The following is a 14,312-nucleotide window of genomic DNA, read 5'->3' as shown; positions in this document are numbered from 1 at the left end:
CTGTGGCTGGCCATCCCTGTCCATAATGTTTAGGAGAAACTACCATCTTCTCCTGGCATCAAGAATACTGTTTATAATGAAGTAGGATATCTATAATGTCAAGGAAACACTCTGATTTATGCTGTGGTGTGGAAGGAGAAGAATGAAATGTATTATCATAATTTCCTGCAGCAGCCAGGCATTTTAACATCATGTTGACATGAAAACAGGAATTAATTTGCATTAAAAGAAATGGCCTCCAGTCCATACCTCCATAATTGCTTGTCTCGAGAAGATTTGTTTTTCATCTGATAACTTAATGATATGTTTCCTTTGTGGAATGGATCAGCTGCCAAAAACAACAACAAAAACAAACCAATCCAAATCCTGCAACCTCTTTTGTTCTAGAAAGTGAAGTTAGCTAATCACAAAATATTACATAATCTCACCTGATGGGAAACATATAGTTATCGGATCTGTTTTCAAACTGACATTCCTTAGACTTAAATGGGTCTGCTCTAAGTGTAACTAAACCTGGACCCAATCTATTATACTTTGTAACCGTGTAACAGAAATGAGGTGGACTAGGAAAGTTCTGGGGTTTCCAGTATCTAAATCTCTCTTCAGTGCCTCAACAAAATTTCATTCTGTATGTAGAGAGATCTTGTAGCACATTTGAGACTAACTGAGAGAAAGAAGTTGGCAGCATGAGCTTGCAGAGACTTCAGTCTACTTCCTCAGATGCTCAAAAAGCATTCTTCAAAAAGCATCTGAGGAAGAAGACAAGAAGAACACTGACAAGAAGACCTTTCAAGGCAATGCTCTTATCCTAAGATTTGCCCTCCCTTCTCCCTCCCCTCCCCCTGAATACTGAAAAAGAAGGCACAGGCCCTGAGATCTGGAAACACTAATGGTTACAGTAGGTAGAATTCAGAGACATGCCCATGTTAGTCTGGAATAGAAGTATGCAAAGAAATCTTGTAGGACAGTTGAGACTAACTGAGTGAAAGACTGTACCACAAACTTTTGTAGACTTGGCATCTGAGGAAATAGACCATGTCTATGAGAGCACATGCTACAACCTCTTTCACTCAGTTAGTCCCAAAGGTGCTACAAGATCCAGTGAGAGCAGGTCAGATTTTGGCTGAATTCTTAGAGAAACATTTTAATAGTAAGAGAAGCTAGATATTAGAGCCAATTACCTGGAATTGGCTATCAGTTTGATTCAGAACCTCTGAGTCAAAACATCCCCAAATGAAGTTCTGAATCAAACAGGAGGTTGGATTCAGCCCTCTGAATGTATGATTTCCATCAAAACCTTTCAATATTTTTTTTTTTATTAGAGCTCTCTTCCAGGTCCTGGCCATTCATCTAGCTTGGCTCCAAGGCATCCCAATAATTTGTTTTCCACTTGGTAGGAGGCTGTAGGGCACACCCAGCCAAAGAGTCTGGTTAGTGCAGGAAGGTTTCTTACATAGAAACTAGTGTGGTGTCCACTGAGCTAATTCTGGCAGTTGCAAATGAATCCATGTGACCAAATGCATTGATGACACAATCATTTTCATTACTAGACTGTCCGTCTGTCCATCCAGCAAGAGCACTAAAGCAGTGATGCCAACACTGGAACTGGGGTATTACAATTAGTGCCTGTAATTAATTAATTAATTACAGGAAGAAAGGAAGGGCTTCCTTTACATCTAAGAGAAAAGGATGCGCATAGCCAATCTTGACAGGGCTGTAATGAAAGGAACTGGTGGTTTTTGAAGTACAAGCTACATGAGGAACAAATCCTAATAGCTAGACTGATCATCCAAATTGCTAGTTCTCCATATCTACTTTACAAAATTATCAGACACAAATAAATATAATTCTGCATGGGGTGAAGCATGTTCCAGACACTACAAGATTCCTACTTGGGAGAGATTTCCAAGCATGGTGCAATACATATAGATAGTCTGATTTGATTATTATGTACACATGCACATTTGATGTATTTACACATGATTGGAAAGCACAACTCCTTGCTGCTTTCTGGTGTATCAGTTCAAAGGATTTGTCATGATGTCTTTAACATACATTTGCAAAAAGAATTGGGTTATTGGTGGTCCTACTTAGGTGGGTTCTGCGGTAAGGAGTCAAGCTTATTAAGAATGGAAATATGCTTCAACTGGGTTGCAACTGCATTCGTGTGCAATCATCTGCATTCACATGGCATCACCTACATACTTTTTTTTAAAACTTTCCACACATCAGGAGTTTCTGTTGTTGCTGCTCTTCTTCCTATTGGCTGTTCCCAATCCCTTGATGGCAATAAATTCTTGACTCTGATACCTCCCGTCTCAGAATCTTTGGAAGAGTCCATGTTGCAGAGCTGATCCTTCTTCTCATAGAGTCTGTGTCATTGATACACACACCTCATCCCTCCTTCTCTCCCTTAGGATATTCCTCAAGATGAACAAGTATCTTCTCCTGGGCTTCTCTGTTCTGCTCCTCTGCACAACTGGTAAGAGACAAATTTTAAAGGAAAGGGGAAATATTTTTATGTTAATGTTTGCATGAAAATCTCATTAGAGGAGAGTGGGTAAGAAATAGATGAACATCCGTTTCAATAGTTCAGCCTAGATGTATAGCTTTAGAAAATGGGAATTGGTTTTTATCCCATATCCGCTTTGTCTACACACTTAGTGCCAAACTGGAGATTGTCCCCTGTCTATGACTGGCTTAGATTTGCAGATTAGATCCATTCTGGAGTAGCCTGGAAATGATACCTCTATAACCTCAATATAATGAATCTGTTTTGTATGTTGCTGTAAGAAGACAACCAAAAATGTTGATGGGAAAGTACCAGAATTAGGTCCAAGTTCAAGTTGTTGCATAAGACATTATTTTCTCTTCAGCTTGTCTGATGAGTTTAGTTCATAGAACATGGCCTAAGGCTGTATATGTAGTAAGGATGGAAAGAATATTAAAAATATTGGGAAAGTGATCACCTCCCCCCACCCCCTCAAAAAAATCCCCACCAAGTTTCTCAAGTGCTGGGAAACACTGACAAGGAGAAGCCTGCCGTTTGGGACTTCTTTTGGACTTTTTTTTAATGCTAAATCTGCACATTTCCTTTACACAAAAATAGCACTGGAGAATAAATTCAAAATTGCAATATTTTCTGCACAGGAAACAGCATTTTATGTACAGAAAATAATTTTTTTTCTATCCTCCAGAAAACAGCATTTTCTGCACAGAAAAAAAAGTCATTTTCAGGAGAGGGAAAGTGTGAATTTTACACAGAATAGTTCCTGAACTGTGAATAAATAGCCTTTAAAAACTTCAGTCTTGAAAAAGAAGCAACTGTGAAAGAAAGTGAAATTAGAAGAGATACATCCATAGCAGGCATCAAGTAAACTCCTGTTTTAGCTTCCATGCTACACAACTGAAAATAATGTATTTGCTCCATTAAACTGCACACAAAATGAAGCTGCAATGAAACAAAACCAACAAGAGTAACAACAACTGGTGGAGAGAGAAAAAATACTTCCAACCCCCAATTTGACCTAGAGAGAGCATGGCTTAAAATGTGGGTCATGACAGAAGTGCCAAATTTAAATGCTACCTTTTCAAAACAGCCGCTGAAAAATATGTGAGATGTGTTTATGTTGTGGTAGCATCTGATGACTAGTTAGAAACCTACCAATCTGATATATTAGTTTTTTAAATAAACAAGACTGTGAAACCATCTCAAATCTATGCTTTTAAAAAAGTGTCATTTTAAATTATGTCATGTATTTAATAGATATGCTAGGACATATAAAATGCAGACTGAATTCCTGAAAGACATTACAGTTGACCTGGGATTCCATTGTACAGCTTCACTTTCCCATAGATAGAATTCCAAAATCTGAAATACTCAACCAACCAAACTATTCATGGGTAGCTGAGATAGTGACATCTTTGCTTTCTGGTGATTCATGCAATCATAGAATCATAGAGTTGGAAGAGACCACAAGGGCCATCCAGTCCAACCCCCTGCCATGCAGGAACACAGAATCAAAACACCCCTGACAGATGGCCATCCAGCCTCTATTTAAAAATCTCAGAAGGAGACTGCACCACACTCTGAGGGAGTGTGAAGCTGTACAGACTGGCCATTAAGGCTGGTCTGGGGGTGGAGTCGGCATGTGGCATTCACATGACACATTGCCCAACTCCACCCCTAGGCCAGCATGATGCCACGCACTAAACCACATGGCAGATGGCGTCACAGCACTTCTCTGGAAGGAGTGCCAACAAGCTGTGGCACTGGCAGTTATGGCGCCCTTTCCATGGCACAGAAAGGAGCCACTTTTTGAGGCTCCTTTTTGTGTTGTGGAAAGGTGAGATCAGGGCTGCAGCGTGCAGTTGCCGCAACCGCGATCTGGCACTAAAAGTGGCAGCTGCAGGCCGTCCCTTAGGGGGCAGTCTTTACAGCCCCTGTGTTCCACTGTCAAACAGCTCTTGCTCTCAGGAAGTTTCTCCTAATGTTGGGGTAGAATCTCATTTCCTGTAGTTTGCATCCATTGTTTCGGGTCCTATTCTCTGGAGCAGCAGAAAGAAAGCTTGCTCCATCCTCAATATGACACTCCTTCAAATACTTAAACAGGGATATCTATCACCTCTTAACTATCTCTTCTCCAGGCTCAGCATACCCAGCTCCCAGGCATTGTTTCCAGACCCTTGACCATTTTGGTTGCCTTCCTCTTTATACAAATTCAATGTATACAAACTTACATGCACAAAATAATTTAAAATATTGTATAAAATTACCTTCAGGCTATGTGTATAAGGTGTATATGATTTTTGTATTTGGACTTGGTTCCACCTACAGGATATCTCATTATGTATGTTTATGCAAATACGGGTATTCTGAAATCAAAAAAAGCATGTTGGATAAGGTAGACTCAACCTGTATTATTAGATTCTCTGAGAGGTCTCAGTTACTTTCCCCTAAATAAAGATGCCTTGAGTAGCTTCTACAATATATTACTCTACATTGAGTCCTTAGTATCTGTCAGAGTTTGGTTCCAGGACCCATTAAATACAATAGTGTCATGAAACAGCATAAATAGCAAAAGCAATATTTGCCTTTTTGAATCTATATCGATATCGATATCGATATAGATAGATAGATATTTAATAATATTTTAAAGCTGTGCATGGTTTAATCCATGAATAAAGAATTGGGGGATATGGAGAGCCAACAGTACAATGTTTTGGAAACTCTGGTGGGCAAAAAAAGTCAGTACAGAGAGCCCTCTATATCCACTGATTTTTTTATCCACAGATTCAAGCATCCATGGCTTGAAAGTATTTTAAAAATATAGAAATTCAAAAAACAAAAACAAAACCCCAAACCTTGATCTTGCCATTTTATTTAAGGGACACCATTTTACTATATCACTGTATTTAAACACTGAATTTTGTTATCCAGTGAGGTGGGGAGGTCCTGGAACCAAACCTTAGTGTATACCAAGGGCCCACTGTAATAAATACTGTTCTATCAAGCCTTGTGGAAGTGGTTCTGTTCTTTCTCAGTTTGTGTTAGACACACCCTTACACAAGCAGCTTAAACCTTGTGTGGTGTCTCAGCACTGTGGCAAGTAGACACATCACCTCAGCCAAATACCAACATGCACAGCACTGTGAGCAACAGAGGAAGCACTGTCCCTCTCAGCTTCTGCCTTCTCTTTGCTTCTCGGCCAGTTAGAAGTGTTAGATTGGGGTGGTTAAAGTGCAGCCCTGAGGCTCATATGGCCCTAAAGGGTGTTTTTGTAGCTGTTAGCAGCACCAAAATTCCCAGACCAACCTTTTCCCTAGCAAAAACTGGGGGGGGGGGGGGGGAGGAGTGAATGCTTCTAGAGCACCAGAGTGATGTAGTGGTTTGGCCATTGGACTACAACTCTGGATACAAGGGTTCAAATCCCCGCTCAGCCATGGAAGCCTATTGGATGACCTTGGGCAAGTCACAGGCTCTCATCCTCAGAGGATAGCAATGGCAAGCCCACTCTGCATAAACCTGCCACGAAACCCCCATGATAGGTTCACTATAGGATCACCATAAGTTGGTAACAACTTGAAAGCACACAGCATCAATAAATTATTGCTGCTCCTGGAAGCCTCCAAGTCCAACAATTTCATGTTTACTGTATATACCCATGTATAAGTCTAGAAATTTTAGTCAAAAAACTGACCTCAGAAAAATGAGTCGACTTATCCATGGGTAGGCTTCCCATATCCCGCCTGGGGGCGGGACTTTCCCGATTTGGGGCGGGTCCGCACGGTCCCGCCCCGGTTTGGCCCCGCCCCCGGGACTCCCCCCCCCCAGCGAGTCCTGCAGGCTTGGCTGGGGCTTGGAGGACGTCTGTCTTCCAAGCCCCAGCCATGCCCTGGGGGCTCCTCCGCGATCGCGGAGCCCTCCAGGCTTGGCTGGGGCTTGGAGGACGTCTGTCTTCCAAGCCCCAGCCATGCCCTGGGGGCTCCTCCGCGATCGCGGAGCCCTCCAGGCTTGGCTGAGGCTTGGAGGACGGCTGAAGCCAAGCCCCAAACCTCTGCCTGGCTGCCTCCGTCTCTGGGGGGGGGGGGGGAAATCCCGGGGGTGGGGGCAAAACGGCGACGGAGGCAGCCAGGCAGGGGTTTGGGGCTTGGCTTCAGCGAGGCCCCATTCCCTTGCCTGGATTCCTCCCTTGGCGACAGAGGCAGCCAGGCAGAGGAAAGAGCCTTTCCTCTTTCTCCTCCTCCTCTTCTTCTGCCTCCTTTTCTTCCTCCCCTTCTTCCTCCTCCTCTTCTTCTTCTTTCTCCTCCTCTTCCTCCCCTTCTTCTTCATCTTTTTCCTCCTCTTCTTCTTCCTCCTCTCCTCCTCCTCTTCTTCCTCCCCTTCTTCCTCTTCCTTCTTCCTCCTTTTCCTCCTCTTCTTCATCTTCTTCCTCCTCCTCTTCATCTCTTCTTCTCCTCCTCTTCTTCCTCCCCTTCTTCCTCCCCTTCTTCCTCCCCTTCTTCCTCTTCCTTCTTCCTCCTTTTCCTCCTCTTCTTCATCTTCTTTCTCCTCCTCTTCTTCTCCATCTCTTCTTCTCCTCCTCCTCCTCTTCCTCCCCTTCTTCCTCCTCCTCTTCTTCTTCTCCTCTTCCTCCTCCTCTGCCTTTTCCACTCTTCCTCCTCTTCAATGCCCAAATATGCTGTTTGGAATGGGGGGGGAGGTTAGCCAGAAAGGGAAGTACATTTCTGCCATCTGTCTGGAACAATGCCAAAATGTCCTCCATTTTGATCATGCCTAAGAAACATGCATTTATATTAACATTTTTTTAAAAAATCATCAATTTTTTTGCGTGTCCTCCATTTTTAAAAAATGTGTCCTACATTTGAAAATTTTGTCCTACTTTTGTCCTACATTTGTCCCAGTTTGGAGGTCCAGAATTATGGCAACCCTATCCATGGGCCAATGTAAGTATTGTACTTTAATGCTTGTAACCATCCCTTGGTGAAAGGCAAGAGTGCAATCTTTCTTAGAACTGATCCCCTTTTATTCTCTCATCCATCCAGCCTTTAGCATGAGCACAAAGTTATGCTTGCTGGGATTTTGTAAATTCTTTGGCATTGTTTTCTTTTGCTTCATCCTTTAGATCTTTTGTTACATGCCCTAGGTTTTACGCTTGACTTATCTGTGCGTCATGTTAAAATCCATTATTTTGACCCCACAATCTGCCCTCAACTTATACATGAGGTTGACTTATAGTTGAATATATACAGTAAGTAGGCTTTAAGGCCTCCCTCTAGTTTTTACCATCAGAAATACATGCATTTTTGAGATCCAAAAGCAGACTTCCAGCCACATTGGGGGTTTTGTTTTTATATTTTGGTAGTCCATAAAGCCCCCTGGAGGATACTGGAGCATAACAGTGGCCCTTGGACTTCCTGCAATTGCCCATTCCTGAGTTGGATGAAGGGGTAGTTGGTGGCCTTCTTTCTTTCAGCTTTCACTTTCCCTGTCCCTGCAACCAAAATGGCCATTCATTCCCACCCACCCCAAAAGAACTTCTGCCCAATATAGTATAAGCATAGCCAGGGGTGTCACTAGCAGGGTGAAGTGAGTATGGGCCATACCAGGTGATATCCTAAGGGATAGTGACACCACTGCTTTTCAAACATCTGCTTTTGGGTAGAAACAGGTTGTGGCAATCACATGCATCTTTTTAAAATGTTGAAGAGATGCTGTGAGTGGACTGAGGCTCAATGGGAAGAGGAAGTAGAGGCCTCAAATTAAAAAAAATTAAATTTAAATTTATTCTTTTTAACTTTTCTTTCAAAGCATCACACCAAATTTTCACTTTAACCACATGCAACAATGCACATGTAAATACATTGAGGCTGTGCATATGATATTGTAATGTAAAGATATAATTTTAATTTTGCTAGTTGTTCATGTTACAACTGTTGAGATTACATTCAGTGATATATAGGAATTACAATTTATGAGTAACATTAGTACAAAAACATTATTAAGGATTCTGTATGGTGTAGTATGGGAGAAGGTTGATGGGGGGTGACACTGTGGGCTACTGCACCAGGTGACACCAAGCCTAGTGATGCTACTGAGCACAGCAACAGTTTTCTGCAATACCAGCTCTTCACTAGGGACATAAATCATCACTTCAACCATCTCTCCTGCTGTGTAAAAGCCCTTGAAAACTACACTGTTTTTGACAGGTCTCTGCAGTTTGAGATTTATTCTAGAAAAAAAAGTTAGGTTCAGAAAACAGATTCTTTTGTGATGAACTTTTTTTTCTGCTTTCTGTAGAGAAAATAATTTATTTGCCCAGAAAATTCAATGTTTTTTACTGAACGCATACACAGAAAACACTGGGTATTTTTCAAGCAGAATAAGTTCTAGACTATGAAGTGTCTCGTCCATTCAGGATCCTCCTGTCCAAGGTTTCCTGACACTTGGAAACTCCCTTTTTCAGCTGGGATTTTAATATTTATATTATTTATATCCTCATTTTCCACAGGATCTCAGCATAATGCTAATGTTAATGATGTTGCATGCAGCATTGTCCTAATTCAGAGACAGGTTAGTTCAATATAGGCATTCATGGCTGTGTTCAACATTGTTCAATCAGCTGAGGTTTACCCACTAGCAAGAGATACATTGCAAATTTCAAAGGGACCCTGTCCTTGCTGTTTCTCTTTGCTTCACTCATTACCAGTTATTATTCCATCTTTTACTGCTAGAGATGTTGACAAGGCACTGCCTTGGAGCACCAGAAATCTTGATTTGGGTGCAAAGGGCAGAAAAGGAGGTGTACTGGAATATCTCCATCAGGCAGCATCATGTCTTTGGCCAGCCTTGTCTATCTCTTCCTCTTCCATTTCAAAATCTGCATTTACTTTATCCTCACCATCCGCAGCTATCTCTTGAGGCAGTCATAAGAAACAGTGATAAATAATAAAATATCCAAATAGAATGCTGAATTCCACAAACCACAGAGCTAAGAGTACTGTAAACCCCCTAAGTCCTTCCAATGTTATTATTAAAAGTGCAAGAAAACCACATTGACTTTGCCTTAAGCTCAAAAGAGAGGGAAGAGGGTGCCTGGCAAAAACAGCCAGAGAGAGAAGGTGGGAGAGAGAACTCCATAATTTAGACATCACCTGAAAGCTCTGTGGTTACAAGCAGCCTAATTTCTCAATGCATGGACATTCAGGGAGGAGCCTCTGGAAATCTTAATTGGCAAGATGGTTCATGTAAGCATATCAGGTTGTGCAAGGTATTGTTTTAACAGCTGAAAAAGTGCAGGAGGAATCCCTCCTTACTAGAGACCAGTCAGCCCCATGGTGAAAACAGAGAGCTGTGCCCAGAGTTGTTGCAAGAAGCAGCTGGAATGTGGAAGAGACTGGGTGGCTGCTCTCTGTGGAGGCTGCCTGCCAGAAAGTGTTTTGTAATCTGGAAGGCACCCAGATTGTGATGCAAGAAAATAGAGAGTGAAGAGAGGGGGATTACAGAAGCCTGTGAACTCTGGCACTCTAGAAAACAATGAGGGAAGACAGTCGGGCCTCCTAAGGACTCATGGAACTACTAGCTGAGTCTCCCGTATCGAAAATCCAAAATATTCCAAACTCCAAAACATTTTCCATGAGTGTCTGAGATAGTGACACCTTTGCTTTCTGATGGTTTAGTATACACAAAATTATTTAAAATATTGTGAAGTTTAAGGCTGTCGTGGCCGGCATCCATAGTTTTTTGTGTTTTTTTTCAGGCTATGTGGCCATATTCTAGAAGAGTTTATTCCTGATGTTTCACCAGCATCTGTGGCTGGCATCTTCAGCTACAGATGCTGGTGAAACGTCAAGAATAAACTCTTCTAGAACATGTCCACATAGCCCCCAAAAAACCACCTAAAATGATTTAAAATATTGTATAAAATTATTGTCAAGTTATGTGTATAAGGTACTGCATATACATATGAACATAAATGAATATTATAGACTTGAGTCCCATCTCCGAGATATCTCATTATGTATATGTAAAGAAATCCAAAACACCTCTGGTCCAAAGCTTTTCAGATAAGGGGGAGTTAACCCTGTGTCTTAATTTCTAAAATTATGGATGACAAGCGAGTGAAATGTGGTCAGTTTAGATGGCACATCCCATTCTGAAAGCTCCTGAAACACTTCTCAGATAAGTGTTGTGGCTGGTTGTGGTAATTTGTGAAGAAAGGAGGCTTAAAGATGCTTGGAGAAGTTTCCGTTTTTAAATTCAATTTCTTTTCCCAAGCAGTATATAAATTTGCAAACTAAATAATAAAATAAAATAAGAGTCGGATGTGAAAGGGTGAACCATGTAACAATACACACTTTTCTCCTTCTTGCTCTCAGAAAATGATAATTTACCAAATGATTCTAATTGGTGCCAGTCTTTGAGGATGGAGGAGAGAATCCTTCCTCATGCTTAATGTATGGAACTCACTGCCACAAGAGATATGACTGATGGCTACTAACCTAAACAGCTTTGAAACTTTCATGCATTCATGTATTATACATCTATCATCATAACTAAATTCAAACCTTTAGGAACTGTATGCTTTTATTTACCACATGCCAGAAACAACACGGAAGGTTGCCACCTTCATGACTTTATTTTCATCTGTCCCGGCATAACGTCTCACTGGTATAGGTTACACTCTCAGGACACTGTCATTTCTGAAGCAATGCCACTCAGATAAGGATATAGGTTATGAAACTGCCTTATCCTGAGTCAAACCCTTGATACCTCTAGATCAGTACAGTCAATCCTAACCAGCACCAGCAGCTCTCTACAGTTTTCAAGCAGGATTCTTTCCTATCCCTTTTGGGAGAAAGGACCCTCATGGCCTCCCATCCCAACACTTACCAAACCTGACTCTGGTGATCTTCTATGGTGAGATGGTGGCTAAGATGCAGCAGTATACTCTTTTTCTTTTGTAACAGAATCGTAGGCCTCCTTTCCACTTACAGATAAATTGGTGAGCAATCTGAACTGATGGATTGATTCAACAGTGGAGCGTGGTTCCCACTACATGGGACCCTCATTTTTTCCTCCCAAATAACCCACTTGTGATTCTCATTCACCAATGAATCTATTCAAAATTATTCGGTTCCACCCAGCCGAAGGGTTAATTTGAATCGATTCCGATCTGCATGTCGTTCACACTTGTGCGGAATCGGTTTATCGAAAAAGAAGCAGAAAAAAATCAGCATCAAAAAGACACAGGTTAAATGGGCCTAGAGCATGCCCCCCCCTCTCAGAATCACTGAGTGATTCAGATTAAGTGGGAACCAGGGTCATTTGAACCGGTTCAAACCTATTTACAATCCAATTTAAAAGATAGTGGGAATGAGGCCATGGAGTACTTTACTTAGTTATGTTGTTCCTGCAGTGAGGCCCTCTGCAGCTCCTACCTTGGTCCTAACAACTATTGCTCCTGTCCAAACACTTGAGGCCAAGGAACAGACCTGCCCTTTTACCTGCAGGGTAGAAAATGGGCTGGGTACCTGTTAAGGGCCTTGTGGCCACCCCTATCTCATTTCATTCCCCTGCAGGCATATTCACCGATTTTTACGAATACAAAACTGACCAGACTTCAAACTGTGTGTGTGTGTGTGTGTGTGTGTGTGTGTGTGTGTGTGTGTGTCAAATTTGCCCTTTTTAAGTCCAAACTGTATATTTCACTGCCAAGGTTCCTTGGGGAGAACTTGGAAGGTGCCTATGGGGCCCTGTATTTTGCTGGACCACATAGAGCATGCACACTGCAAAACTCTAACCACTGATAATAGGAGACCTACTATTTCTCTTGCAGTTTGCAATACTAAAACAAAAACTGGGCAGCCCTAAAACCCATGTCTCTATGTATCCCAGAACGGTTTCTTATTAATCGTGTCCCCTTGCTGGGCAAGTATCCATCTGCTCCACTTCCCCCCTCTTCTTTGTCCTCTATTTACTATTATGATAGTTTTGCACTCAGTTAACTCAGCAAAATGGTGTGCAGAGGAGGGACTGAATCTTACCCTTCCCAGTAGGCTCAGGCAAAAGCAAACCACTGCAGTCTTTACCAGCTTGTTGAGTCTTCCTTACCTATAACTTTTGCCAGCTTAACCATACTCTGATGTTACTTGGCCACATCTGTGAAATATTGGAGGGGGTGCTGTTTCCCACAGTGGTCAGTTAGATGCCCAATGAGAAGACAAGTAGGACATGGTCATAGTAGCATCCTCCTAGTTTACAAAGTCCTTCTGCCTACTAATCAACTAGTAGCCTTATTCTCCATCAATCTGTCTAGTCTCCCTTTAACAATATTGAAGTTGTTGGTTATCGTTCCATTTTGCAGCAGAAAATTCCACAGCTTAACAGTGTGTAGTGTGAAGAAGTACTTCTTTCTTACTTACCAAATGTACTGCTATTATTTAACAATTATTTATGGCTAATGGCCTGAAGCAATTATGGCAAAGAACACTGGGTACATGTAGGAATGGGGAAAAGAATGGAGGAGTTATGGAAGAAAACAACATTCCATTCCCAACACATCACTAAGTTTGCAGCCTCACTATAATAATAGTATTATTCACTTTCATCGGCATGCAGAGATGACACAATCGCTCTGTTGGATATGGTCCAGTACCATTCCAGTGCCTAGAACAGTTTCAGATTGTGCTTTTCTTTTTTTAAAGGCAGCTTTTCTTTTTAATTAAACTCTTTTTAAAAAATAAATACCTATATAAAAAGTTGATCACAGTTATCTGTCCATATCTTAAAAGGGCACAGACCATCTCTCCCTCTGTGCAAATAGTGTGCATCATTCTTTCTCCTTGTCTTTACTGAAACTGAGAAGACCCCAAAGAGACTACTGGTAGGTTTGTCTCATGGATATTTCCCTCCTTTTTATGATTCATTCATTAAAATATTTCTACCCTGTGTAGAGGCTTACATCATTTTAGAAATAATGAATTAAAATCATATAGTTTTCCCTCAAAAAAAAATCTTCAATTCACAAACAGCATCTGGTTCTATTAAGAGGCAGATGTTTGTTTAAGAAAAGATTTTGTGTGAATGTAAACAGGGTCCATTCAATGCACTGACAGAGGCAGAAAAGGTGAAACAGTGCTTGTTTAATGGTTAGCATGCTGGTGTTGTTTTTTGTTCAAACAGCTTCCAGTTCAGATCCCAAATGCACCATAGAGCTTGCTGGTTGATGATGAGTCTCTCTCTCTCCCTCTCTTTCTCTCTCTTTCTCTCTTTCTCTCACTCTCTCTCATATCTAATCGACCTCACAGTGTTGTTGTGAAAATAAAATAGAAAGGGACGTGGAGAGCCATGAACATCCACTTGAATGCAAGAAAAGTTGGTCTATAAATAAGTGTTTTTTAAAAAAAATACCTTTCCATCCATTATTATTTCTGATCATTTTTTGCCTGTCTATCTGCTTTATTTTCCCCCAGCTCAAGCTCTTGTGTGCAGAGTTTGCAAATACAAAGTTGGCTCCGTCTGCTTGAGGTCTACTGAGCCCTGCAGGGCAAGTGATGGCCAGTTTTGTGAGATAACTAGAGTGTACTCAGGTAAGACCAGATACAAGGATTTATTTAGTAGGATACACCCTGTTGGTGCTCTTGGACCTCTCAGCGGTCTTTGATACCATCCACCATAGTATCCTTCTGGGATGCTTGGGAGAATTGGGTATCGGGGGCACTGCATTGGAGTGGTTGCATTCCTATCTCTCAAGCAGATTCCAGATGGTGATGCTGGGAGACAGTTGCTCCTCCAAAGGGGAGCTAAAATT

At 41.6% G+C, this 14,312-nt stretch overlaps 1 protein-coding gene across 2 annotated transcripts in view; it reads left to right on the top strand.

Annotated features, from left to right (window-relative positions):
• Positions 1–14,312, top strand: part of LOC149321024 (lymphocyte antigen 6 complex locus protein G6c-like) — a 34,798-nt gene that overhangs the window by 16,020 nt on the left and 4,466 nt on the right. The window contains exons 1-2 of one of the 2 annotated variants that reach the window (XM_089489180.1): positions 2,431–2,482; positions 13,975–14,091. In XM_089489180.1, the coding sequence (XP_089345306.1) occupies positions 2,431–2,482; positions 13,975–14,091 (169 nt within the window). Of the gene's footprint in view, positions 1–2,430; positions 2,483–13,974; positions 14,092–14,312 lie in introns of those variants that run through there. The other variant, XR_016277212.1, reaches the window with a different exon arrangement.

This window comes from Sceloporus occidentalis, unplaced genomic scaffold, assembly GCF_023333645.1.
Source record: "Sceloporus occidentalis isolate IW3139 unplaced genomic scaffold, rSceOcc1.0.p SCAF_1, whole genome shotgun sequence".
Classification (NCBI taxonomy): Eukaryota; Metazoa; Chordata; class Lepidosauria; order Squamata; family Phrynosomatidae; genus Sceloporus; species Sceloporus occidentalis.
This window is presented reverse-complemented; position numbering and strand designations above follow the sequence as displayed.